This window comes from Dromaius novaehollandiae, chromosome 2, assembly GCF_036370855.1.
Source record: "Dromaius novaehollandiae isolate bDroNov1 chromosome 2, bDroNov1.hap1, whole genome shotgun sequence".
NCBI lineage: Eukaryota > Metazoa > Chordata > Aves > Casuariiformes > Dromaiidae > Dromaius > Dromaius novaehollandiae.
This window is the reverse complement of record NC_088099.1, coordinates 47,115,618-47,143,169: the sequence shown is the minus strand read 5'-3', so window position 1 is coordinate 47,143,169 and position 27,552 is coordinate 47,115,618. Positions and strand designations below refer to the sequence as shown.

General features: G+C 53.7%; 2 protein-coding genes and 1 long non-coding RNA gene across 5 annotated transcripts in view; 1 reads left to right on the top strand and 2 right to left on the bottom strand.

Annotated features, from left to right (window-relative positions):
- Positions 1-7,439, bottom strand: part of LOC112982838 (uncharacterized) — a 43,601-nt gene extending 36,162 nt beyond the window's left edge. Inside the window, exon 1 of one of the 3 annotated variants that reach the window (XR_003259073.2) lies at positions 7,341-7,439. This is a non-coding gene — a long non-coding RNA (uncharacterized LOC112982838). Of the gene's footprint in view, positions 1-703; positions 774-5,536; positions 5,739-7,340 lie in introns of those variants that run through there. The other 2 variants (XR_010387662.1, XR_010387663.1) reach the window with 2 other exon arrangements.
- On the top strand, positions 48-4,791 carry DLX6 (distal-less homeobox 6). Its single transcript, XM_026099522.2, has 3 exons — positions 48-758; positions 1,585-1,778; positions 3,640-4,791. The coding sequence occupies exons 1-3, from the start codon at positions 398-400 to the stop codon at positions 3,889-3,891; spliced, it is 807 nt and encodes a 268-aa protein (XP_025955307.1). The 5' UTR covers positions 48-397; the 3' UTR covers positions 3,892-4,791.
- Positions 7,440-12,214: 4,775 nt separating the features above from the next.
- DLX5 (distal-less homeobox 5) lies at positions 12,215-15,285 on the bottom strand. The gene is made up of 3 exons (XM_026099472.2): positions 14,533-15,285; positions 13,278-13,462; positions 12,215-12,898 (listed from the first exon to the last, which is right to left on the bottom strand). Exons 1-3 carry the CDS (start codon positions 14,885-14,887, stop codon positions 12,566-12,568), a joined length of 873 nt encoding a protein of 290 aa, XP_025955257.1. The 5' UTR covers positions 14,888-15,285; the 3' UTR covers positions 12,215-12,565.
- Positions 15,286-27,552: the final 12,267 nt, after the last annotated feature.

The following is a 27,552-nucleotide window of genomic DNA, read 5'->3' as shown; positions in this document are numbered from 1 at the left end:
GGGTTGAGTGACCAATGGGGAGGCGCTGCCCTTTGGAGACGAACCATTCGACTTGTGGCGTCGCTGCCTCCAGTCGAGGCGCCGGAGCCCAACTTTCGCAGAATCCACCTTAAAATCGCTGCCTTAAACTCCGCCAGCCCCCAAAAAAACACACAAGTTGGGGATGAAGGGGAAGAGAGGCGAAAAAAACCGCCGGGAGTAGTCCTCCCACCCCGCACACAGCCCTCCCCTTCTCCCCTCCCTCAGTTAACAAGGCCCCTCTCACTACTGCTCCTTAAAAAAATAACCGCCACCTCCAGCGGTGCCGCGCCGGGTAACGGGCGCTACGGTGGCTGGGCAGAGAGGCAGCGCGCGGGGGGCGAGCCGGAGAGCGCCGCTCTCTCCCTCCCAAACTTTGATGATGACCATGACTACGATGGCTGACGGGCTGGAAGCGACGGACTCCTCCAAATCCGCCTTCATGGAGTTCGGGCAGCAGCAGCCGCCGCCGCAGCCGCCGCCGCCGCCGCCCCACTCCCAGCAGAGCTCGCCGGCCATGGCCGGCGCGCACTACCCGCTGCACTGCCTGCACTCCGCCGCCGGCTCGCACCCGCACCACCAGCACCACCACCACAGCTCGCCCTACTCCGGCAGCGCCGGCTCCTACAACCACCGCTCGCTGGCCGCCTACCCCTACGTGAGCCACTCGCAGCACAGCCCTTACCTCCAGTCCTACCACAACAGCAGCGCGGCCAGCCAGACGCGGGCGGACGACGCAGGTGAGCGGGGCCGCTTTCTTATCGCTTCCCCCCCGCCGCCGGGCCGGCCGCCAGCCCGCCTCCGCCCCGCGACCCCCGCGCCCCGCCGCCGCCGCCCGCCGCCGCGGGGCTCCCGGCGCGCAGCCCCGCAGCGGCGCCAGCGAGGGCCTGCGCTCGGCGAGCCGGAGCCCGGCGCTGCGGCTGCGGCTGCGGCAGCGCCCGGGCCGGGGGCCGCCTGGACGCGGCGGCGCTCGGCTGCGCTGCGCTGCGAGGCCCGGCGCGGGGCAGGGTTCCCGCTAGCACCTGAGGAGGGGAAGTTTCCCGGCGAGCGGGTCGCATTCCGCTTCGGGGCCGTCCGATTTATGTATTTTTCGCCGATCATTTGTGCCTTTTCCTCCGACGGGGGGAGGCGGAGGGGGAGGGGGAGAAAAGCTTTGTGGAAAGTCTCGGACTGGTGCTTCGCTGACAACCGAGCTGGCGACACCAAGTCAGTTAGCTGTGCGAAACCCGCACGGCCGCGGAGCCGGTCACCCCTGCGCGAAGCCAGCGCCGCGTTTCGGGTTTCTTGTTTTCATCCTTCCCCGAGGGAAAGGCAGCGTGTCCACTCCGCCCGGACGGCTGTTTTCCTCCCGGTAGCTCCTCGGAAGAGCCGCACGTCGCGGTGCGCCTTTAAGGAGCCGGAGCGTGTGTGCCAGCACGCCGCGGCGATGGCGTTGGGACGGCGCCGTGGCCAGGCTGCAGGGCGTTTAGGAGCTTCCACCACCAAAATGCCCACGTTAAATAGCTACGGAGGGTGTGCAGGAGTCTCTGCCGAGGTGATGTTTCAGCTGTGCTGTTTTGCTTGCAGATCAGCAAAAAACAACAGTGATTGAAAACGGTGAAATCAGATTCAATGGAAAAGGGAAAAAGATTCGGAAGCCTCGCACCATTTATTCTAGTCTACAACTTCAGGCTTTAAATCATCGCTTTCAGCAGACTCAGTACCTGGCACTTCCAGAGAGAGCTGAACTGGCAGCTTCATTAGGACTTACCCAGACACAGGTAATTACTGGGAATCCCAAATCACTGAAATCCTGCTCAAGCAATAAAGGCCAAGCAAAGTACCATGGTCCCTAGCCTTTTTGGCCTCTGTACAGGAACAGTAGAAAAGGTAATGCACATGATCCCATACCTAATGTGATAGAACTTATCTAACTCACAACAGAGAAAATGGTCTGCTGCTGAAATAACTGAACGTGCCTTTCCCTGAGCCGCCTGGTGAGCAAATGCTCCCTTTTGATGTCACAAATAAAATTTTTAAATTGCCTGTATTTTCGGGTGAGAATAATTCCAGCACCGACATGCAATTGCCCGGCTGTGAAAAGGAGAGCAAGACAAAGGCAAGGAATCTTTGGGCCTGATGCAGAGCTAAAAGAAAAGAAAAGCCAGATTGTAGCAACCTATAGGTAGAAAGGAAGAACACGTTAGGAAACACCTGTAAAATCAATAGTTAATTTGCCCTGGATGACTAACGCAAATGCAGTGGTTACCCTTGGGCAAAATGTACAAAAGGTGATAATAGATCTGAAGATCAAAGACAGCCATGTACAAAATTATAGCAGGTTAAGCCATAGTTAAGTGTGGTTGGAGTAGCTGTGCCATTCTGCTAATTTAAGCTTGAAAGACACATGAGGCATTACAGACTTACCAAGCTGGGGTTTGTGGAGAAGCGCATGGATAGATGAGATCAATTCGCGTAAAATGTAATCATGTGAATTTATGAGCTTAACAAATAATTTCGGTATTTTATCATTGTCATTGATAACAGTAGCTTCCAGCCAGCAACTTTTAAATATTCAGCAAACATTAATCATGGAAATGGAGCTGATGGTAAAACAAATGGCATTTTAGTATATTTAGCATGCACGCTCTGTCTCTCTTTTGCATTCTCTCTTTCTCTGTCTTTCTCGCACGTAGATTTAGGGGCCCAATCCTGAAAATGCAGACAGACAAGCAGTCCTGCTTGTGTCCTAACATTACATCTGCGACGTTTGCAAGGTCAAATAAACATTTGGGGGTTGTTTTGTTTTGTTTTTTTTCATTTGTTTGATTTTAAGCTTCAGTTAAGGCACCTATATAAATATATATTATATATAGTCTTTATATAATAATTCCGATTTGCCAGAGCGGTCCCAATCCTTGCATACCTTATCAAATGCAGACTCCCTCCTGGGTAGTGTTACTGGATTAGGGACAGCAGGATGAGACCAAAAGCAATCTGGATAGTCAATTACTCTCTGAGAAAAGAGGATTTTCATTTCTTTAAAAAACAATTTTTAAAATAAAGGCACAGTCCTGGTTCTATCGTGCCTTCTCCCCATCACATAAATAAGGACTGCTTGATCATGCATGTTTTTGGATGCACACTTTCCTTGTAAGATGCCCTTTGTCTATTGGCTCCTGTCTCCTGGCACAAAATCATATGATTGCCTGTGTTTGACAACAGTTAGCCCAAATGATCAAATGACCTCCAAAATTCTGAATGAGGCACATTCATTAACGTGCGCGCGCACACACACACACACACACACACACACTTGTGTGCGTAAAGCAGGAAAGCCCAGAGCATACACTCTGTTTCAGCCTGATCAGTGTGGCCTGCCCAGGAAGAATAACGCTCCACGTTAAAACTTGCATCTCGCCTTCCAGCTCCGCTCTTCCTCTACTTTTTTCTCCAGTTATAGCCAGAGCATGAGAACAGCAGTAGGTAACCTTCCTCCTCCCTCTCCCTATCCCCAACTTGACATCCAAATTGAGTGGACATTCAAGACCCTTGCTAGAGCACAACCACAGCTCTCGGGGTCTTTCCTGACGTGCCCTGGGTGCTTGCAGCGGCCTAATATTTGCTGCATTTTGATTACAGGTGAAGATCTGGTTTCAGAACAAACGCTCCAAATTTAAGAAACTGCTGAAGCAGGGCAGCAACCCCCACGAGAGCGACCCTCTGCCTGGCTCCGCCGCCCTGTCCCCTCGCTCTCCAGCTCTGCCGCCAGTCTGGGACGTTTCAGCTTCTGCCAAGGGAGTCAATATGCCTCCCAACAGCTACATGCCTGGCTATTCTCACTGGTATTCTTCTCCACATCAAGACACAATGCAGAGACCACAAATGATGTGAATTGTCCAAGAGAAATAATCTCCCAAGAACGCCTCGTCTCGACATGGCAAAAAGTTCCCCTGCTTTGCCAAGCCATGCCAGCTAACAGGCTCTGTGTGAACTTGTAGATGCGGCAAGGAGACAGAGTGGCTTTATTTTATTTTATTTTTTTTAAGTAACCTCAGCGATTGATCTCGAACAGAAAGACACAATTTTCATTCTGGCGCACAGAAGACACTTCTCTTTAGGATATTTTCATTTGGACTCCAAGGCACCAGCCTCTTTCTCTGTGGAGTATACGTCAAAACAAACTTTTTACAGACTTTGCCCACAAGAAGAACCTGAGTCTACAATGGCAGCCGTTTTTACTTGTTTAATGAGCTAAAGACATTACATGATGAAAGCGAGACTAGACTCCTTCATTTTTATTCACCAAATCCGGACTGGGGAAAAAATTAAAAGAGAGAAGAAGGGATAAAAAATGAAGAGGAAAAAAAGAGAACTGGTTGAAAATGAAAATATACTGTAAGATTAGAACATTACCACGAAGCAAAAACTGCATGCTTTATCAAAATGGAATGGGCTGCAGCTCAGAAGAAACCACTGTCTCTCCCGCAAAGAGCCCCCCTCACACACACACACACACACACACACACACTCACGCTCACACACTCGCACACGCACACACATACACAGCCCCCCTGGAAACAAACAGGAAAGACAGAAGGAGGAATCTGCGAAAACACCCGCCGCCTATGTCTTGGAAAGGTTCAGTGCTTGATTGACGGCATTCTCACTCACTAAGCTAGAGGGATCTTTCTCCCGAGCAACCTTTCTGTATATATTGTTGAATTTTAGTTGTATATATACTTTGTATGTTTTTGTCTTCTTTCATATATAGAGTAAAAGCCACAAAACGTCCACATGTCTCGTATTTCTCTACGCCTTAACAGATCCCCACCTCCCCCCCACTTACCCCCAAGTTCTCTGCAGCCAGCTAGACACGGTCCCCCGGCTCGCCCCGCACCGAGGGACATCGCTAACACAGCTTTCGGGATATATCTAAGAGCAAAGTCAGAAAAGCGGAGGGGGGGGGGAGCAGCTACATTGCTTAGTTTTTAACAAGTACGACTAAGACAGGAGCTATCGAGACCGCAAAGATAATCCTAGAAGAAGTTTCTAATCACCCGGCCATTTCTGCTGTAATTTCACTGCTCCGCTGGTCACTTAAGCTGCGATTTCTCTCCGAGTGAAGCTCGGAGCTCTGCCTTTCTTCGGAGGTTTGGAGAATAAAAAATATTAAGAAAGGAGGCGCCCTCCTTTGTTTTTAAATAGCAGACAATGAAAGCTGAGGAATGTTTTGCAAAGCCTTGAAAGGTGCCTAGGTATACAATATGCTGTCCAGCGAACTCGACCCTCCCTAGCTTGTGGAAAGCACAGCAAATACTGAAAATGAAAAGCCCTTTCCTCATCCAAGCTGGGTGCCCCATACTGCGAGAATTAATGGCTAGAGACCTGGGCATCCTTCAAATTATGAACCTTGAAACCACTGAGCCATTTATCAGAAGTCAATAGAGATCCTCAGAGTGCTCCATATAATGACAGCTACATACAGTCGTGCAAAAGGACAGTCACTATAATTAGACACAAAGCAAAGACTACTTACCAATATACCAGTTTTTTGGGGGGTGTTTTTTTGTTTTTTTTTGAGCAACTTCCACGCTCAGTCAGTCTTCAGAGTGGTTTAAAACCGATCAGTCTTGTCATTTTCTACCATTCGTATTGTTACATTAGGAAAAATGTTTTCTTTTCTTTTTTTCCCCTTCCCACTGTGAAACTTTGGGTTCAGAGCTCCCCAGGATCAATTCTGAACAAAGCCTCCAGCTGCAGTGCCATCCAATTTGAAGCAGACATTGGGGACAATTTAAGGTTTTTATCCACAAGAAGGTTTTTTTCCATTCTCTTAAATGCAGCCATAATTAGAGTAATTTTTCATGTAGCCCGCTGATTACAGCGTTTTTACCGTCAAAGATAATTACCTGTAATTTTCTTCCACTTTTAATACTAAAAAGCCATCTTTATTTAGATTCAGGAACAGGAAAGGCGAAACAAAAGAGGAAAATTATTCTGTTATTCATACACAAATTGCAGAGACGTAGGGCCTAAAATTGAAAATTAACCAAAATTATAATGCTGAAAAGAATGGAAGAGGCTTCAGAAGTACAGCTGGTAGTGGGGCTCACTGAATTATTCAAATGACACTGGAGAGAAAGCTACCATACATTTAAACCAACAGCATTTTGTGCGTGTGCGAGCGAGCGTGCGTATCCTTCGTGAAAATCTCGCTTGCACGCCCAAGCTCGCCCTTGCGCGGGTGCGCGCCGGCCCGCGCTGGCCGCCCGAGGGGAGCGCGGGGCGGCGGCCGCACTCGCCGCCCCGGAGAGCGCTTTGCCCGCGCCTCCGGCCCCCGCAGGCCCCGCACCCGCGTAACCCTTCGCGCAGCCCCCGGCAGCCCCGGGGACCCCTCGGGGGCCTTGTCCCCTGGGGGGTCGGTTGCTCCCCGGCGCCCCCGCGGCAGCCGGGCTGCGGCGCCCAGACCGCGGGTGCCCCCGCGGGCAGAGGCTTAGGCAGAGCCCGGACGAGGCACACGCCAGCCAGCACACACACAGCCCCGGTTAGCCCGGCGCAGCCGGAGCAGCGACACCAGGCCTGCGCCGGGGCAGCGCGGCGGCGGCTGGCAGCGCGCACAGAGCCGTCCCCGGCCGTGCGCCGCCGAGGGAGACTGTCATGAAACAGCGTCATCTACAGATAGACCCAGCGCAGCTCCCTGCCTCGCTTCTCCCGGGGCTCCCTCGCAACCTGCCTCCGCGCAGCGCTAGCCGCTCCTCGGAGCAGCCCGCCCGCCCGCGCCGCGCTGCGCGCACACGCGCCGCAAGGCGCAGCGGGCCGCGGAGCTCCCCGCCGGCGCCACGGCCCCTCCCCGGCTCGGCCCGGCCCGGCTCGGCCCGGCCCGGCCCGGCCCGGCCCGGCTCGGCGGGCACGGTAGCACCCCCGGCACGGCGCGCAGAGCCGCGCACCGCCGCTGCGCGGGGCCGAGGCCGCCCGAAACGCGCGGCGGAGGGAAACCGCGGGACGGGACGGGGCGGGACGGGGCGGAGAGGTGGCGCTGGCTGCTCCGCGAGCCGCGCAGCCCGGCGCCCCGCGGCGGAGCCCCGCGCCGCCCCCCGGCAGCGCGGCGCGCCCCTTGCGCGCCCGCGGCCCCACCGCTGCCCGCCGCCCCCGGAGCGCGGAGAGAAGCGGAGCTGCGAGCCTGCGGAGCCGCGGCCCGCCCGGGTGGGAGAAGCGGCCCGCGCAGAAGTGACCGCGGGAGGGGGGAAAGGGAAAAGACGAAGTGTGCCTCGAAGGAAGGCAAGAAGCAGCCTTAAACCAGCCCCAGACCAAACCGAACCAGACCAAACCAAGAAACTTACCCCTAGTGAAAATCGGCTAAGCAAGGATCGGGGTCTAGAAATCTATACTGAACAGAAGCGGTGTAGAATATTTTTCTGAGTCTCAGGGCAGAAGCTCTTTCTCTATATTCTTGGTTGAGTGAGCACATCCAGGTGTGAAATTGTTTGCACACCCCAGCACCTCTTATATTGCCAGCAAAATTAGCTGTTATTACTGTCACTGTTTAGTGATGGTTAGCTTGATAAAAAAAAACTGCTGTAATCAAGACCTGGCGCATCTTTGCAAATTACAGATAATTGTAAACGTCCAGATTATGATAATAGCATCCTAATCCAGCCTGCAATATAATTATTACAGAGTGTTACATCTGAAACTGTCCAGTAGGGCTAATTCAGCCATTATTTAGACCCTATTTTTGCACTGCAAATGGGTTGCTGAGTTGAAAATGTACGATTGTAATTTCACGGGGCACTCAATGAGTAATGGTATAGGGAGAGAAAAATACAAAAGTGAAATGTGAACAGTAGCGATCAAATCAAACTCTGAAGGACAAAAGGCTGTTTGATTCATAGGGAATGAGAAGAGCGGGAATTAAGAAAAGAGCAAATCAGTGGTCTGTAGCGTTACGTGTCCAAATCCCCGAGGCGGCGGGGCTGATGTGCACGCAGGGCTGATGCTCCGGGCTGCTGCCCCAGTCACTCCGCCTCCCTGCTCGCCTCTGCCCGGCGGCCTTTCCCGGGTCCCCGCAGACCCCTGCGCTCCCCACCCGGCCCCAAACGGGGCTCGCCGCTGCCGCTCGCCCCTCTCCGGCGGGGGAGAGGCCTCGGCGCCCCCTTCCCAGGCGGGGCAGAGCCCGGCGCTGCCGCTGCGGGTGCGGGAGCGGCAGCGGGTGCGGGGAGCCGGGCCGCGGCGCCCAGGCCTGCTCCGCTCCCGCGCACCCGGCCGGTCGTCAGGAGTCCTTCAGGAAATTACCGCAGAACCGTCTTAATTGTAATTAATTAAACAAAAGAGCCTGGCTAACAGGGCTGCCTGCAGCTAGCGAGGTTGACTCCTCGGGCTGGTTCGCTGCAGACTCCTGAGGAGCTTTCATTAACCCCGGGCACGACGCGCGCAAACCCGCTTCATTTTCAATGGGCCAAAGCACCAAAGCGCGGCTGCTGCCTGCGCCGGGCGCTGCGCGCCGCGCTGGCCCCGCGGGGGCGGGCGGGGCCGCGGCTCTCCGCGGGCGCGCAGGGCACTTGCCGGCCTCCCTGCGCTGCAGCCCGCCTCGGCAGCGCGCAGCCTTGCTCGGCGCCTCGCTCTTCAGGGGCATCAATAAAAACAGCGCGAAGAAAGGCGAAGGACGGATCAGCGGATACCGCGAGGCGAAACCCTATGAAACGCGTTATATGGTGCATATCGAGGGGACCGTAAAGATTTCCTGGAGCCGAGGACCAGCTCCGCAGTCAGGCAGACGATGCCGCTGCCGCGCGTGGAGCCAGGATCTGGCCCTGGCTCGCCGGCCGCTGCTGCAAAGCCCAGGCGGAGGCTTGGGAAGCCTCTGCGGGAGCACTGCCGCGCAGGCACCCGCGGGGGGAGGCCGTGGAGCCGCCCCCGGCCTCCTCCTCTCCGGGTGCTGAACCAGGGGCAGCCTGTGCCGCGACCGGCTGCCCCAGCTCCTCACCTGGAGGGAGCAGGAGGCGAGGGGCTGGGGAGCTTTTCCTGCGGCCTTGCAGGTCGGGGGGGGGGGGGGGCGGACACACGGACACGCAGGCCGTGGGTGTGCGTCGCGTTTTATCAGGTCCGTATTTATGGCAGATAAGCCGCTGCTTATCCTTCTCTATCGCATGCAAACAGACGCACCGCGGGACAAAGAGCAGAAACATTTAATTGATGTAACACAGAATCTCCCTAAAAAGAGGGAGAGAGGCTTAATGTAAACTCCGCAGTTCCTATTTTCACTGCTCTTGTCTGACCTATAAAACAGGTTATTACATTACTGCAGGCAGCCGCTCAAATGACTGAAAGGAAGAAGAGGGGCTTCTCCCCCCACCCCACCCCGACTTTCCTGAAGCAATAGATCTCCTTTCTGTAATCCACAACTGAGCCACCTAAAGTCTGTCAGTCGCGAAATTGCGTGGTAGAAATCTCTAATCGATCCCACATGTGCGATGCACGCTTATGATACGCTGCTGCCGTCCGCGCCGGGACGGGAAGGTCTGGCGGCCTGCGCGCAGGCGGCGCGCCCGCGGGGGCATCCCGGGGGGAGATCGAGGGGAGCGGGAGGGCCAGGAAAAGGCCCCATGAGCGGGCTGGCTCCACGGGTGACAGGTTGGAGGGGGGTGTTTTTCCCTGGGGAGGAGGGGGAGGGAAAGCGAGCAGCTTTCCGAGGAGACAGCCCTCCCCCGGACGGGGACTGCTCCTCGCCGAGCGGTGCGGAGGCTCCCGGGCAGAGCGGCTCTTCGGGGAGACGGGGGAAGGTTTTCACCCCGTGTCCGCAGCTGGGACTGGCCGGGAGTTAGCTCCGTGTGTGTGTGCGTGTGTGTGTGTGTGTGTGTGTGTGTGAGGCCCTGTGGCTCAGCCCTGGAGCCGCTCGGCACCCACAGGAATGTGGCTCCTCTCGGCTCCCCGAGCTGCCCCGGCTCCACATGGAAGTGGCCGCCAGGAAAAGAGAAGGGAGGGGAAGAGAGAGAGGGAAAAGAAAAAAAAAAGAAAAAAGAAAAAAAAGCCCAGAGCCAGCAATCCACCGAGCCCAAACCAAGCGTCAGACAAAGGACAGTTCATGCCACCCCGTGCCGCGGAGCCGGGGGGAGGCCCGGGGAAGTGGGTGGCTATAGCCCCCTGGGGGGCGGGGGGGGCATTTCCTACCCAGGCACCGCTGCCCTCTCCTGCGAGCAAGCTGTCCCCGAGCAGCACCTCGGGCCGGGAGGAAGAGGAGAAGCCCTCCTCGCATCGGAAGAAACTAAACACGGAGCGGGACGGACATGGACAGCAAGCCGAGCTGACCCGGCCGGCTCAGGGAGGGCACCGGTGCCAGACCGCAGGCTCGCAGGCCAGCGCCGGCCCTGCAAATCCCCCGCCCTGCCCCGCACTCTGCCTGCCAGCATCCTGCTGCCCCCGGCCCTGCAAATCCCCCCCCTGCCCCGCACCCTGCCTGCCAGCATCCTGCTGCCCCGGAGCTGCTCCTACGCTGCCGGCCGAGAGCCCTCCCTGCCCCTGCAGGCTACAATAACCGAACAGCCCCAAGGCAGCTCTTCAAAGAAAAGGGTGGGTGGACCAACCTGGGAAATAGACTTCCACCTCATGTGTCCAAACCCTTCTACAAAAGAAAGGAATCATGGGGAGGGGGAATGCATTATTGCAGGTTCAAAAAAAAAAAAAAAAAAAAAAAAAAAGCTTGTTTAGAGCAAAACGAAGAAAAGAACAGAAGAAAACGAAAAGGTCGGGCATTTTCCACGAGGTGAAGTTCGCGAGAGAGACAAAGCCGAGCTTTTCAGCAGCTCCGAAGAGCCACGGAAACTCCCTGCAACCGCACAAGTGCCATCGGCAGGAGCCGGGCCGTGGGGCCGCTCGGAAACGCGGGCGACAGCGCTGGGCAGAGCGCGGGCAGCCGCGGGCAGGGGCGGCCACCGGGCACCGGGCACCGGGCACCGGGCGCCGGGGGGGGGCGAGGGGCAGCCCCCGCCGCCGCGTCCCCGGCACCCACACAGCCCTCCCCAGCGCCCAGGGAGAAGCTGTACCGAACAAACTGGTCTATTGTACTGCAAGTCGTTTACCAACCCCCAAACCTGTTACAAAACAGCAGCCCTGGGTTTCCTTCTTTAAGGAGAAAAGACACACTCGCACCCGAAACATGGCAGGCAGGAATGGAGAGGGAAGAGAAGAGGGGGAGGGCAGCGGGGAGGGAGACGAGAGACAGGTAAGTGCGCCCCAGGGCGCGGAGCGTGCCTCTTCAGGCCTTGTCCCCCAGCCCTGCAAGCCCCTCCCGGCGATCCTCTGATGACAGGGTGTCATTTTTTATCTCGGGGTCCTTCCAGCGGAGCCTTCGCCGCATTTGCTGCCGCCGCTCCCCCCCGCGCGGCCGCGGGCTTCAGCGCGGTCCCCGCTCCTCGGCGCCGCGCGTCCCGGGCGCGGGGGGGCCGGGGGCGAGCGCAGGGGCCGCCTGGCGCCGCCGGTCCTGCCCGCCGGGCAGAGCCGCCCCCGCGGCAGCTCCCGCCGCGGGCTGCAGCCGGGCCCCCGCGCTTGCACCGCCGGTGCAGAGCCGGGAGCTGCTGGTCGCTTCGAGGCCCGGCGTTTTCCCTGAAAACAGCGCGTATTTACACATACATATACATAAAAGGTACCTCTACATGGTCCCTCCTTCAGACGGAACCGTTGGCGATCGCCTGAGCCCGCCACAGGCTTTTAGCAGGAGCAAGGGGAGCGGGGCCCTCATTTTATCCTTTTCTCATATTTACTGGCTCCCTTTGACGGAAACGTAATTTGTATAATTACCCGAGCGCACACGGGCGGCTGATGGGCTGTGGAGTGTGCCGCTCTCGACGCTAATTGCTCTCAGGAAAGGATTCAGGGCGGCTCAAGGCGAGAGAGCTGCTTTCTAGCGTGAGGATGGCCAGCTTTCGGCTCGTCTCAACTCACCGCGGGTTAAGGTGTACCCGGTCTTGGAAAAGCCCCTTTCCAGAGGGCAGAGCATCGCCGCCTCTTAGCTCGCTTGTGTGGACTTAGGCGGGTCAGATCCTGCCAACCTGCACGGATGCCAATGGCGCTGCTCGTCTCAGCAAACGTCTGCACGTGAAACGACAGCTTGCAGGATCGGGCCCCTTAAAATCGCTCTTTTCTCTCTCTCTCTCTGCAAACAAAACCGGGATTATTTTCTCTCTTTTTAACAGAAGGAGGGGTAATTTGGAAACGTCTCTCGTGGTCGAAATAATTTTATTTTATTCAGAATATACAGTTTAATTCCTCTATCTACAATTATTTACAGGGTTAAAATAACATTGAAAAAAGTCTCTGGAAAAGTTGAGGTCATAGATTTCAAGGCACCATTGATAGTGTCCACAGCTGAGCCAAAAAAGTCCGTATTGTATAAAAAAGGGTTTCCTTTGAAATGCAATAAGTTACATGCACAAGTTTTACACATTTTAATCTTTTTGTTTGTTTCGTTTCCCTTAAAAAATCCCCCATATGCATTCCTTTCGTTATTATTCCTTAACAGTAAAACACAGGAGTCCAAGGAACAAAAAAATAAAATAATAAAGGTCAGATTCTAATAAATTGTCCCAGAGGCCAGCGCTAACGGGTGCTGTAGGGAGCCGTGGGGTTGGAGGTGGGAGTTGATGGCGTTGGCAGTGGGGTACCAGGAAGCAGAGCTCTCCAGGTAGCTGGATGCAGGGGACGGGTTGGAGTTTGGAGGGTGAGCGTGTGCGTGGGCATGGTGGCTGAGGGAGCGGGAGGAGCCCTGAGGTTCCCAAACCGCGGGCGACTGTGGAGAGTTGCAGGCCATGGGGTCGCTGGAGCTGGGGCTGTGCTCCGGGGGCATCTCCCCGTTCTTCATGATCTTCTTGATCTTGGATCTTTTATTCTGAAACCAGATTTTCACCTGGGGGGGAGGCGGGAGAAGAGAGGTGAGGGAGGGAAACCAACACGGTTAATGCCGGCCGGGGAAGGAGATGTTCCGCGGATGCGGGCGCTGACGGGGACACGCTCCCCCGGGGCCCCGGCCCCCCCGCGGGCCCCATGCCGCCCTCCCCGGCGCCCGGCCCGGCGAAGGCGACACGGGGCCGAGCCGGGCCGGGCCGAGCCAAACCGCGCCGAGCCACGCCGAGCAGGGCCGGGCCGAGCCGAACCGAACCGCGCCGAGCCGGGCCGAACCGCGCCGAGCCGAGGCGGACCGAGCCGAACCGCGCCGAGCCGAGGCGGACCGAGCCGAACCGCGCCGAGCCGAGGCGAGGCGAAGCGAGCCGGGCCGTGCGCGGTACCTGCGTCTGCGTGAGTCCCAGCGAGGCGGCCAGCTCGGCTCGCTCGGGCAGGGCGAGGTACTGAGTCTTCTGAAACCTCCTCTGCAACGCCGCCAGCTGAAAGCTGGAATAAATAGTCCGGGGTTTGCGCACTTTCTTTGGTTTGCCGTTCACCATCCTCACCTCGGGCTCCGCCACCTCCTTCTCTGCACGGGCGCAAGGGCGGGAGAGAGACAGACACGGAGACCAAGTTAAGGCGCGGGCCCGGCTCCGCGCCGCGCAGCCTGCGCCGCCGCCGCCGGCGTCCCGTCCGCGGGCCGGGCCCCCGCGGCTCTCCGCCCGCCGCGGCGGCGTGCGCAGCTCGCAGGCCCCGCGCACCCGCGCAGCCTCAGCGGGCGCGCGGCCGCTCCGCGCCGGCTTTGCCCCCCGCCCTCTTCCCCCTCCGCGGCGGCGCCGAGCGCGCAGCTCGGCGCGGGCGCGGGGGGGGGGGGGGGGGGGGGCACGGAGCGGCGGCTCGCCCGCCCGCGCTGGGGACGCGGGTCTCGGCGGGGTTTTTCGTGCCCTGCTGGGAAGAGCCCGGCGCGGAGCTGGGACCTTCCGCAGCCGCGGACCGCTGCCGCGCACGCCCTCGCCTGCCCTCCGCCGTCCGCGGCGCGACCCCCGGCCCCGCCGCGGCCGCATTCATCCCGAGCCAAGCTCCCGGCGCTCGGCTGGGGTTTGGGATTTTTCCTCCCCTTTCTTCTTTTAACAACAACTTACAAAGAAGTCAAAGGAAAGCTCTACAAACGCGGTGCTTTCTGGTGAAAAATTCTCCCGGTTCTCCAGCCCTGCCGCGGCTGGGCTCCCCCTCCCAGTCTCCTCCCCCGCCCCTGCAGCACGGGGGAAGGAAACTTTCTTTGCCACAGCGAACCTGAGTTTGAGACACACAACAAGGCTCGGCTATTTTTTCCCCTCTTCCTGCGGGGGGAAGGAGGAGGGAGGCAGCCGTGGGGGCCCTGGGGCAACTGCGAGACGTTTGCTTCTCTGAAGGACCAGCTCTTTGCGAGAGGATTTCTGTTTTAGATCGCGCGGGCTGATTTCGGGGTCGGGAAAACCAGACTCAGCTTTCCTCTTTTTTTTTTTCCTTTACTTTCTTTTTTTTCCCTTCATTTTTCCCCCTCGTGGTCAGCGCAGGCTCCATCGCCGCCGCCTGCGGGGCAGGGAGAGCGGCTCTGCGCGCCCCCCTCGCCGCCTGCCCCGCACTGCCGCCCCCGAGCCCCGCTCTCCCGGCGCTCACCTGGCTGGCTGGCAGAGCTCTGCACCCGGCTGTAAGCCCCGCTGTACTGGTGGTAGGGGCTGGCGTAGCTGTAGTCTGCGTAGGCTTTGGCAGGGTAGTTCCCAGCAGATCCGTTCATGCCGTGGTACTGGTACTGGTAAGGGTTGAGCGCTTTGCCGTAGGAAGCCGAGGTAGGCGAGCAGTAGCCGTGCGGGGCTCCCCCCGCGGGACTGTAGTAGTCGGAGTCCGTAGCCGAGGACTCGGGTAAAGTCGGAGATTCCTGAGACGGATGGTGCATGGCTGCAGCCGTCTGGAAAGGAGCCTGGAAGTCGCCGGATCTGATGTTGGGCACCCTTCTGTCAAATACTCCTGTCATAGCTCGGAGCCGGCTGCTCGCCGCGGCTGGCTGCTGGGCTGCTCGGGTCTAAGCAGACATGTCTGGGGGAGGAGGCTGGGAGGCTCTGAGTCTCCGTGTCTGTCTCCGGCAGACTGCTGGCTGGGGCGCAGCATAGGCTTGGTTAAATCCTTAATTGCGCTCTTACGCACAGCAGGGTGGATCGGGTTCCATTGGCCAGAGCAATCAGGAGCAGCGACACCCTAACTCGTCCAACTAGTTTAGCACAACAAAGCTCTGGCTTAAAAAAAAAAGGGAAAAAAGGGGGGGAAAAGTCCCATTCAGGCTCTTTCAAAGTGAATACCAACAGCAACATCCAAGCCGTAACATCGCGACCGGGAGATTCCCGGCCCCCCCTTCAGCCGGCGAGGAGCGGGCTCCGGCCCCCCGCACCTCTCCGCGGAGGGCCGCGGGCGGGGGGCTCCGGTCCGGCGGCCGGTCCTCTGGCTGCGCTGATCGCTCGGAAATAACGCGCCGGCACTCCTGATTCCCAGCGCGATTTCTGATTTGGTGGCAATAACCATTAGCGTCTAACCGGGGTTGTTTCACTCGGATTGCTCTTCCTCTCCTGGGGGACGTGGCCCGGAACCTCTGCATTAAGTAAAGTAAACCGCTTTACCCCCCAAAAATCTTGAATTATAGTTACATCATTTCCTGCATCGAAGATATTAGCACGGCCCATACGCAGGCAGAGTCTCCCAGCACAGCTCCCTGCTGCAGAGGTGTGTGCACGGGGGGTTGCTGGGGGGGGAGGTGATGGCACGATACGCCTAAGACCCCCCCCCCCCGGTCGTATTTTGCGAAGGGCGCCCGGGCTTTGGCAGGAGCCCGTGTGAGGAGCCCCCCCGGGGCGGCCGTGCCCTGCCCGGCAGCGCCTCCGGCTCCGGCGCGGAGCCCAGGCGCGCGGCGCGACGGCAGCCGCCACCGAGCCGGCCGAGGAGAAAGCCCACCCGAATCACGGTCACGCGTGGGCGAAAGAGCCGGGAGCGCGCCGCGGGGCTTTGCCGCTCCGAGGCCGATTCCCCCGAGGGGCGGCTGGCGGGACGCCGCTCCCGGCGGCCGCGGCGGGGGGGGTCCGGTCCGGCCCGGTCCCCGCCGCCCGCGGCGCCCCACACGATGGGCTCCGCGGCGGGGAGAGGAGCAGGCTGCGGGGCCCCTCGGCCCTCCGCGCAGCGCTGCGCGAGGACGGCGCGGCTCCGCGTCCGCGGCCGAGACGGGGCGAGCCGCGCTCGGGTAATGCCCGTCCCCAGTGATTTTACAGCAGGATTGCAAAAAAAGGATCAGATTTTACTAGACACCGAGGAAAACAAATAAAAGGCTGTTTTCAGTGACCTGGAGTTGTCGATTTTTCTGAAGTTGTTTACTCTCCAGATTTAGACTGTTTGCTCACCGGAGATCTCCTAGCCAGCTGGGTAACACTTGTAACACAACCACGTATGTTGTACTTGAACTTATTGTTTGCTTTGGAAATGTCCACAGCTCATATAAAATCACATTAAACAAATCCCTAACCATTTCATTATATGAATCACTTACTTAAATCCATTAGAAATATCTTTGCCCCCCCGCTTTTTTTTTTCCAAAGAGGGGAACCGAAGCAGGGTATGTTTACCACCGGGGAGGTGGGAAACAAGTTTATTAAAGCCTCCAATTTGCATCCAGTCGGAAGGGACGGCAGAGATTTTAAACAGATGAAGTGGTGTGTGTGTGTGGGGGGCATCGGTGCCATAAATTCCAGGGCGCCGCGCTCCGACACGTCCAGGCAGGAAGGTGGCGTTGGAGCGGAGAAAGCACGAGCGGACCGCGGGGCCGGCGCTGCGCCGCGCCGCCGCCGCAGCGGGAGAGCCGCGCTGGGCTCCCGCCGGGCACGAAGCGCGCTGCAGTGTTACGCGGGACCGAGGGAGGAAAAATTTTCGGTATGAAAAAAAAAGAAAAGATTCCACCAAAGCCCGCAGCTGATTTTTTGTAAAAGACACGCGCCGCAGCCCGTGTGCGCACTGCCGGTCGCAGGGCGCAGAAACGCGCCTGCTTGCGGGTTTCTTGCCTCCCACCCCTACCAGCCCGACCCCGATTTTCTTGACTTTCGGCTGTTTTTCTCCCCAGCGGTTTTTATTTAACACATCCGGTGGGGAGAGAGCGCGTTTTGGAAGGGGCCGGCGTCTGTTTCCCATTTCACAATGCGCTCATTGTTTACCAGCACATGCCGCTCCCGCGGCGCACAGAGGCTGCGCGGGCCCCCGCGCCCAGCCGCGGCCCTCCGCGGCCGGCGCCGCACCAGCGCGGCGCCCCACGGGCGGCGGCGCGGGCCAGGCCGGGCCGGCGCGGCGGCCCCGCGGCCGTGACAAGAGCGCCACGGCGCGGCCGCCCGCCGCGCAGCGCCGCCCCCCGCCGCGCTACCTGCGCCCCGCCCGGCCCGCGCCGCCGCCCCCCGCCCGGCCAGCCGCGGCCGGGCGGCCCCTGGCGGCCCTGCGGGGAGCGGAGCGCCTGGCGGCGGCCGCCGCGCCGCGCCTTCGCCCGCCGGGGCCAGACTGAGCGGCGACGGCGGCGGCCGAGGCGGGCGGCCCCGCCAGCGCCGTCCCCACAGGGCGCGGGAAGCGGCCCGGCGGAGCCGCCGGCCCGGCGACCGCTCCCTCACAACGCGCCGATTGTTCCCGGCCGCCGCGGCCCTGGGAAGCTGCCGCCGAGGCCGCTGGCGGCCCGGCCGCCCCGGGCGGGGGCAGCCCGGCCCGCCGCCCCCGGCCGCCCCCGCTCCCTGCCCGCCCCGACAAGCGGCCAGGCGCCGCGCCGGCTTCTGTGCCCCGCAGCCCCGCGGCGGGGCGGGGCGGGGCCCCACGGGGGGACTGAGCCCTACGGAGGGAGTGGGCCCCACCGGGGGGACAGGGTCCCATGGGGAGACAGGGCCCCACAGCGGGACTGAGCCCTATGGGGGGACTGGGCCCCACAGGGGGACAGGGTCTCATGGGGAGACAGGACCCCGCAGGAGGACAGGACTCTGCAGTGGGGCAGGGTCCCATGGGGCTCAGTCCCCCCATGGGGGGTCAAGGCCCAAGATGGCCCCATGAGGAGACAGGGTCCCACAGTGGGACTGGGCCCCATGGGGGACAGGGCCCCATAGCGGGACTGAGACCCACAGGGGGACAGGGCCCCATGGGGATACAGGGTCCCATGGGGAGACAGGGCCCCACAGCAGGACTGGGCCCTACAGGAGGGACAGGGTCCCATGGGGGGACAGGACCCCACAGGGGGACAGGGCTCTGCAGTGGGGCAGGGTCCCATGGGGCTCAGTCCCCCCATGGGGGGTCAAGGCCCAAGATGGCCCCATGAGGAGACAGGGTCCCACAGTGGGACTGGGCCCCATGGGGGACAGGGCCCCATAGCGGGACTGAGACCCACAGGGGGACAGGGCCCCATGGGGATACAGGGTCCCATGGGGAGACAGGGCCCCACAGCGGGACTGAGCCCTATGGGGGGACTGGGCCCCACAGGGGAACAGGGTCTCATGGGGAGACAGGACCCCGCAGGAGGACAGGACTCTGCAGCGGGGCAGGGTCCCATGGGGCTCAGTCCCCCCATGGGGGGTCAGGGCCCAAGATGGCCCCATGGGGATACAGGGTCCCATGGGGAGACAGGGCCCCACAGCAGGACTGGGCCCTACAGGAGGGACAGGGTCCCATGGGGGGACAGGACCCCACAGGGGGACAGGGCTCTGCAGTGGGGCAGGGTCCCATGGGGCTCAGTCCGCCCCATGGGGGGTCAGGGCCCAAGATGGCCCCATGAGGAGACAGGGTCCCACAGTGGGGCTGGGCCCCATGGGGGACAGGGCCCCATAGCGGGACTGAGACCCACAGGGGAACAGGGCCCCATGGGGATACAGGGTCCCATGGGGAGACAGGGCCCCACAGTGGGACAGGGCCCTGCAGAGCAGTGGGGTACCACAGGCCAGCCCCCTAGCCCCCCTGCCAGCCCTCGCTGCCCTGAGCTGGCTCGGGGGCAGCCCTGCGGGCCGGAGGAGTCCCGCTGCCACCCGCCTGCTTTAGGCCGGCCTGAAAAAACGAAGTTTTTTTTTTTTTTTCCGAGGGGAAGAGGGTTTTCTGTGCTCTCTCGCTCTTGAGCACTTTGTTTCTAGCCAACGTGCAAAATATTTCAGATGAAGCCTCTCAGACTTTTGGATGGGATCTTTCAATTGTTCAGAGAAAATCTTTCACTTTCTGGATAAAATATTCCAGTTTGGGCACTGAGTTTTTGCTGGAAACTGTATTTCCATGGAAATTACTGGCAAAGAATGAAAGGAATTTTTTCCCCTTCATTAAAAGAAGAAAAAAAAAAACCCTCCACAGTAGAGACATGGTTTAACTCTTTTTTTACAACATCAGAAAATGATGATTTCAAAGGACCTGAGCAGCTGAAATCCTTCCTAGGGCTCCACTGCATCATCGTAAGGTTGTTTACCTAGGAGAGTATTTTCAAAATGAAAAGGCAAAGGGACTGAAAGTCTTTATATTTTGGTCTAAAGCTGGGGAAAAAAAAAAGATTGCATCTGCTTCAAAGTAAAAATCTTGTAATTTCCAGTATGGTTAAAAGCTACCTAGAATCCAGTGAAGGGTTCTGGTGAACTACCCAGAAAGATGTTCTCACTGCAGTGATAAAAAGGGAAAAAAGCAGGAAAGGAAAAAAAGCTGAGAATGGGGGAGGAGAAATAAACCTGACAGAAAACCCGGCCAAGGAGTCCAGGAATTTTTGCTCAGATTTCAGTAACTTTCTGTAGATCCCCTGGCTCCAGGTACAGCAGTTTTTCTGGTTCAGGAAGAGGAAAACAGGCATTTTTCTACTTAAGCATGGCATGAACTGCTTTGAGAGCTTAGGGTGTCCAAAAGCAAAGGAGATTTTTGGATGCATGTGAATGTCACTGTTAGAGTTCATGGAAGGATGCATGTGTGCTCTCTCTTGGGTTCAAAAGCATATCTTGTCTCTGAAGTGGTTGGGTAGCCCTTACTTTTGTCCTCCATCCTGAAGCATTTGCTAGACCCTTGCCATATTCCACCCCTGGAACAGCCTCTTCTCTTCGAGTTACTTGCTAATGCCCAGGAAGGGTCCGGTCCTCTGGTTGTGAGGAGAACTGTCACTTCTGCATTTTCAGTGCTGGTGGCCTTGCTGCCAACGTTGGCTGCAGCCCGGTTCTGCTGGGCTCACTGGCTCTGGCCTGGGAATTACTTCGAACATAAATACCATGACATAAAATGTTAAGAACTACAATTTGCCAGTTAACAAACTGAGGGCAAATTGTGGCTGTCTCCCACTTGCCAAAGAGCTGACACGAGTGGCTTACGCTTGCACCTGTTTCCCCCAAATTGCACCAACGTGATTGAAGGGAGGAGCCAGGGCTCCCTGTTTGCATCGACTGTAGCAGATTGAGCTGAATATACGGGACACAATTATGCTGAGAAGATTGCTGGAGATGCAGTGTGTCAGAGCTAGACACAGAGAGGAGAGCAGAAGCCGAATCCACGTCTCTCCCCACAGATAAATAACAAGCCACAGCCCTTCCTACCCCCTCAAGGCAGAGCAAGCTGCCTGCTTGCAATTCCCCTTCCCTCCTTTCTTGGGATGACCCTGCCAGGGTCACTGAGGGGTTGGTTAGGCTTTTCTTGATGCAGAACAACCTTCCCAAGGCAGGGCATTGCCTTGCAGTCAGAGTCCAGCCCCACCACAATGGGAAATGCTTAACAGAGTGGCTCGCTCCCTTGCCTTTTTGACCTCTGCGAGCACGAGCTCGAGAGGCAGACGGGGAGCTCCCATTGTTCTTCCGTGCAAGGGCTCCGCACATACGTGACCCATTTTTATAAAGGAGGAGATGTGCTCAGGGACCGGACAGGATGTTTCAGGAGAAGCCCATCCCAGGGTTTCTGCCCGTTTCCTGTTCATGTGGCTTCCACCACCATGTTACACTGGCTTCTTTCCGAGGTCGTGGGTGCCAGCAGACAAACACTGCCAGAAAACCTGATTTCTTTCTCTTTTTTTAAAAGCACTGAGTTGTTCTTCTACCTGACCACTCTCAGTTTAGCTGGGAGAGGTTTTTCCAAGAGACATAGTTACTTTTGACTGATGCAGGGTGCGGTGGTTTCCAAGAGGAAATATTTAGATCACTGTGTGCCTAAAGTAGGATCATTAATGCCATCTATGTGCAAGATGTGGACAAGCGATCAACAATTTGGATCAGCAACTGTTTAGATGTAAGACTGTGGCTCCCCGTGCAGAAGCATAGTGAAGGTGCTCCAGGTTTCTATAGCAGATGTTTGAATGTGAACTTAGATCTGTACAGGTAGGACTAATGCTGGAGGTGATATGCTGATGCAGAATATGAGCCAGCACAGTTAGAGCGCAGCATGCCAGAAACACTCCTGAGAAAATATTTTGCACTGGCTGTCTTTCCTGAGCAGCCGTGGTGCTGCTAGGCTGTATTTTAGAAGTCTGGCATGGAAGTAACAGTAGTGTGGTGACAGTGGCACCAAGGGGAAGGGCTCCCAACCCAGAGCAGAGGAGACAAGGGAGCTCAGCTAGCAATGGTGCTGCCCGGCACCTGCAGCTCAGTCAGGCAGGAGGGGGCAGGAGGGAATGACTTCATGAAATTCAGTGTCCTGCATGACTGGCCACTTGGGGTGATGACTTGTCATGATCTCCTCAGGCCTTTAAAATTTATTACTCTAGCTTTTCTGTGTAGCCAAAGGCAGTTACTCCTTAAGGAAGAGGGTTGATTCATCTCTACCATGCTAGTTTACTCTGCTTATTCTCTTCCATCTGTCAGATCTCCTTCAGTCATAACTCACTTCTCAGTCTCAGATAGGAGTAGAGTTGTCTCTCTGCGGGACTTCAGATGTCGGTTAAATCTCTTTGCATCCCAGTGCTGTAGGAATGTTTTTCCAGATCTCCAACATTGCTGTTAAAGAATTTGAGATGTAGCTTTTTAGGCCTATTATTTCCCTTTGGTCTGTTTTCACTAGAACAGACCAGGCCAGGTTTCCTGGAGCAGGGGCTTGTGGATGCCGGAGAACCAAAGCCCTCACGCAACACAACACGTGCATCATTCCATACAAGCCTCAGCAACTAAGCATACTATTTTCTTTTTACTCTTCACGACGTAGTTGTTGTCCTATGGAGGTCAGCCAGACTTTTATGACTAGCACCTGGAGACATCTGTGGACAATGACACTCTTAGGAAAAACTCTCAGAATATCCTTTTTAGATAATGCTGAGTTTAATGTGAGGTTAGAATGCCCATGTAATCAGCACAAATCAGGCAACATTAAATCATACAAATCAATGTCGGAATAAAACACAGCAGTTAGATTGCTCGGACAGTGAATGCAAGAAGAGATAGTTCAACAAGGTACCAGGACACCTTGCAGATTAAGCATCAAAATAGCAAAATAACATCTCTTTTCATACTGTTCTGTCCTTATTATTTACATCACATGATCTGTCTGGCCTTTCCTATTAAGTTTATCAAGATGTATTTATATACAGTATATACACTAGATAGCAATAGGTAATGTCTATGAAACAGCTTAATAACTTGCATCTGAAATAAAAACCTGACCACTCCATGTTCAGTTCCCTAGCAATAGTTTAACTTTTTTTTTTTAAAGTAAATACATGACAAAGCCATTTAAATTTTCCCTGTGACTGCAATTTGAGGGTTAGATTGTTTTATTTCATCTTTAACTTTTATGTCCTTCACTGAAATGTACACTGCCATAATCCAAACTTTGTCTCCTATAACTTTCTTATGCAGCACAGGGAAACCTTCTTCTCCTTTATCTTTTGCAATCCAGGCTGCAGCTGCAAGCAGCCCTGCAGGGAAGCTGGACATCACTGGCTGTGTTGTCAAGGGGCTTGGTAAGGTCACCATTATATTCATAAGCATAGAGGAAAAGACTTTTTTTGGTCTCCATTTTTGAATTACAGCTTTGTCCTTGAAAGAGGCCCCGCTGCAAGAAGCATCAAGATGCTCTGCTTTAACATGCATTTTACATTCCTGTGAAGATCTTCATTTCTTGGAAAAATGAAGGTTATTTTCTTCTTCAGTTCAGATTTCTTCATCAACATGTTCTTTAGTCAGCAGCTGAAAAATAGCTCTTGGGGCTGTATCATTTGTGCTTCTGAGAGCCTGCTAGTTCTTTTACTATTAGGAAAATGTCTTGGTTTGGGACTGAGAAATAAGGTGTTTTTCTTAAGAATCTGTCACCCATTATTTTGAGGCAGGCAGGTATTTTGAGGTAAAGCACCACCAGGATGAATACCTACACAAGCAAGAGATTTTTCATTAGAGATCTTTATCTGAAAATACATTTGGACTAGAATGAGACACGTTTTGTCTCTTCTTCCTTCTTCTTTCAAAGAGGGTAAGTTAACCATTGGAAAAAGCTTACAAAGGGATAGAGTGGCTTCCTCATGACTTCTACTTTTTTAGTGGAGATGGGCTCCCTTTCCAAGAGAGATCTTTGGATCAGAGGATGAAAGAATGATGCAGATATTACTAAATGAGGTTGTATGCCCTGCGCTGTGCAGGAAATGAGAGCAAATGACTATCATGGTCCCTTCTGACCTTAGAATCTGTACATTTTTAGTAATACTTTTGCCAGTTTCCTGAAAACTTTTTTTTCCTCATTTGCTTCCGAATAAAGTATTTGTGGTTAATGTAACATTACCGTGCTTTCAGAATCTCTTCTCATTAGAAATCATGGGCACATGATGATGCCTATGTTTGGATTTGGGACTTTTTATCACTTGAAGGACCCACAAATAACCCTAGGGCTCTTGACCACAAGGCGTGCATGCTGCATCCTCCTTTCTCCTGATCTTCACGGGGAACCCACCCAAGATGAGAGTTGCTAGATATTAAACATGTGCCTGATCCAGGTTCTGTTAAAACCAACAGAAAGACTCTCTGTTGGCTTTAAAGGCAGGTAGATTAGATGTTTTGTGTGTTCACGCGCCCTCTCTCAGTTAAATACCTGGAACTGTATAACTATCATTGCCACCTTAGCATACCCATTTTGGTGCTTTAATGAATCTCATCGGCTTGGCAATCTGGTTCTTTATTTGCCTGCCTGAATTCTTCTCAGTTCCACTTTGCTGAGGGATTCAGCTTTGGTAGGTTAGGCATGTAATCATTTCTTCTTGCACTTGTTAATGATTTTAGGCAGATCAGAATCTGTCATTATGTTTGCTGCTGCTCTTTGTCTCAATGTACTTTATGTCCTGGGAGAAGGTATCGGTAGACTCGGGAACAGAGAAAGGATCTCTCTGAAACCCCTCCTAAGCCTTTTTACTGTGTTGTACCAGAGTTCACAATTATCCTTTCTGGCTTTGGAAAAGAAATCAGATAAAATGCAGAGATTATAAAGGGAGGCAGTCACATTACAACAATTCTGGGCAACAAAATAATAGTTTTGGACTGGGTAAAAGGATGGTTTGCTGTGATCCAAAGGCATGCTCATGCCAACATGATTCTTCCCAGCTAAATTCAGGAGAACTTTATGAAGCTCTTTGTGTTCTTACACATTTTGATGTAAAAGATGGAAACTTCCGTAGACCAAAGTCTATGGAAGCCAGGACTTCATTAGTGTTATTTTACATAGGATTTCTGGGGAACTATTTTCAGATTTCCAAGGACAGATTTTGAACGGAGGAAGTACTATCAAAATACAGTTCTTCTCGTGAAATAATGGTCAGTGGAGAAGGACTGAAGTTAGGAATAGAGGAGAACTCCTTACTGAGTGCTTAACGTTTAATCCTTTCCCACTAGGACTTCAGAAAGTAATGGAGTGTTAAAATAAGAGTGACAATCACATATTTCTACACATTTTGTTTTTATAATTATAATATTGTAGCGCTATTTACTTAACCAATCTAAGCCCGGTGCTCTTGGCAAATACTTACAATGTGTGTGCTCTGAATTTATTCTTTGCGAAGCAGGCTTTACATGCCACAGATGAAAACACTTCAGCCTCATTTGAATAGGAAATAAAAGAGATTGCATTACTTCACTTCTTTGCAAGCTGAAAAAAATAAAAGGCATTGTCCTCTTTCAGAGTTCAGATTTCATTTTCTTCAAATGAAGTTGCGGTGGTTAGATTTACAAAACCTCTATTCTTTCTTTTTTCATAGATCTGCAAATTTCCTATCTTTAAAATGTTTGCACAGAGTCAAAAAGAAAACAATAGAAACAACAACCTTCAAGCCAAAAGTTCCAAGTTGGCATGAAAATGGCAGGAACAAAACTTGAGCACTTCTTAATACCAGTGTAACTGTTAGATTATTTTTAAATTCCTCTTATTTGAAACTCTGTATTTTATATACCATAGCAAAACAGTGCATAAAGCAAAAATGACATTTCTGAACATTTTTTGGACTGTTTAGAGCTATCTAGGAAGACAGTAACTATAATAGAAACACATATACCAAATTATTATTGTGTTTTACTTTTTTGGCATTTTTGCAGACTTCCATAATTATGTCATTTTAGTACATTAAAATGAACAGCAAGGAAACAGAAAATACTTCTTCCACAGCTGTGTTTACTACCTTAAATGTGTTTTTTTCTCAACTAGGCAACCAGTCTGAGATAAGAGGTTTCCCTGCTGTGTAGCACAGCATAATCAGAAGCACACACGGTATCCACCTGGAGTATGCCAGCATACAAGAGCAATAGAAAATGAAAGCAGTAGAATGGAAAACTCGATAGCTTTTTCTAGTGAGACACATTTGACATAGTAATAGACATACTTTTAAATATATAAATGTACAGAAGCTCTCGGAGAGTTTGTTTCAGTGAAAATCCTGGTTATATAGGAAAGAAAGAATATTCAAACTTCCTTAAACAAATCCAAATTTTAATTGAAAGGCTTTAAAATATGCATATATTTTACCTTTTGTTGCCACTTTTTGAGTAAATTTTGCACAAATGAAAGCCTAATGAGCTAATCCAAGTCAAATGAAAATATTTTGCCAAAACTGCAAATATTTGAAACATGTTATCTAGTCAAAATCAGCAACACAGAGATACCTGGAAATTTTTCATGAGGATTTTTAATATGCTAGAATATCTATTTAGAAATGAATTGAATATTTTTCTAGCACCATTTCTACAGCAGAACTAAGTTCCAAAATCAGTGTAGAAAAATATCTTTCACTCAAATTTGGCAATATTCCTTTCCATCATTCAACTGTTGATGATATGAGGTAACTACTTTAAAAAATGTCCAGGCATGTTAGGTAGGATTTTATTTCACTGAAAGTCTGATGGACCTTTTTAAAACTTATTTTGAATGATTACTCAATAATTATACTGAAGGTTATAAAAATAAAAAAATCAGACAAATTTTTCAGGTCATATAAAACATATGTTTTGCTTGACCTGCAATTAAATATTTTACTTTAGCTTTGAGTGTTTTTTAAGTTCCTTAATTGTGTGCAAAAGAAATGAAAGAAATTTTGTGATCACAGAACAAAAATGTTGTGTTTTAAAACATCAGCATGGAATTTATTTAGACTTTTATAATATTTTGGTTTTTTCAGTGTGAACAGCTGAAGAAAAAAACTCTGAAATCAAGTCATGAAATATTTTGGAGTAATCAAATCTGCAGTTTTTGTTAAAATACAACTTTGGCTGAAAAACACATCAGAATCCACTTTGTTGTTGAAATCAAATATTGAAAATGGAACTGAAACTCCTGAAACAGATAGGCACTTTGAAAAATTCTTTCTATCAGCTGGAATTTTAGACAACTTCTTCTGGCTATTTTGGAAGTTCTATCCATGAACATCGACATGATCTCTTACTGCTGGTCCGTGAGTTTCAGTACCATGGTCGTTCTCAGTGGGATGCAGCTCACCAAGCTGTAGTCACCTAAAATCTAGGTCTCGAGTCTAAGCCAATAACCTCAGCTTCCATCACTGTCACTGGAGGAAGTCAGATGTGGCTAGAGGAGGAGCTGCTTGCTCCTAGAAGAGACATCTAGCTCCTCATAAGAAAGCTGTGTTGCTACATACCTGATCTGTTGCTTATACCAAGAGTATTGGCAAACCCAAGTAAACTATTTGCGATATTAGTGGATGCTTTACAGGCTGTAATAGATTTGACTTGTCAGGAATACTAGTTGCATCTGTAATATGGTCTGAGTATTTAGCATTTCAGCTGTATGTGATCCAGGGCACGCATTGAAAGCCAGCAGATAAGGGCAGTTCTGCTCTGTGCATGTATGCCCTGCGAGTCAAACACTGGACTGTTAGCTAAAGAGAACCTCCTCTGGCAAGCCTGTCACCCCAAGCGTTATGGTCCGGTGTTTCAAACACAGAGCAGATTGTACCATGGTCCCATATTTTAACCAGGAGAAACTGAAGTCAGCTCCAAATGGAAGCAATACTGCTACATTTAAATTATGAAGGTAATTAAGCCTCAGGACACCATAGTAAAGGTCATGGTAAAATTCTTTACAGTCAGGAAATCCAGTCCTCCTTGGTTGTTTTTTTTCAAGTATTTGGCTTGAAGTCAAATTGATGCCAGAGGAGGTTTACCATTGGCTTCCCCAGCAGCAAATTCACCTTTGCATATTCTCAGCTTATCATAATGTGCTCTAGTGCACTGG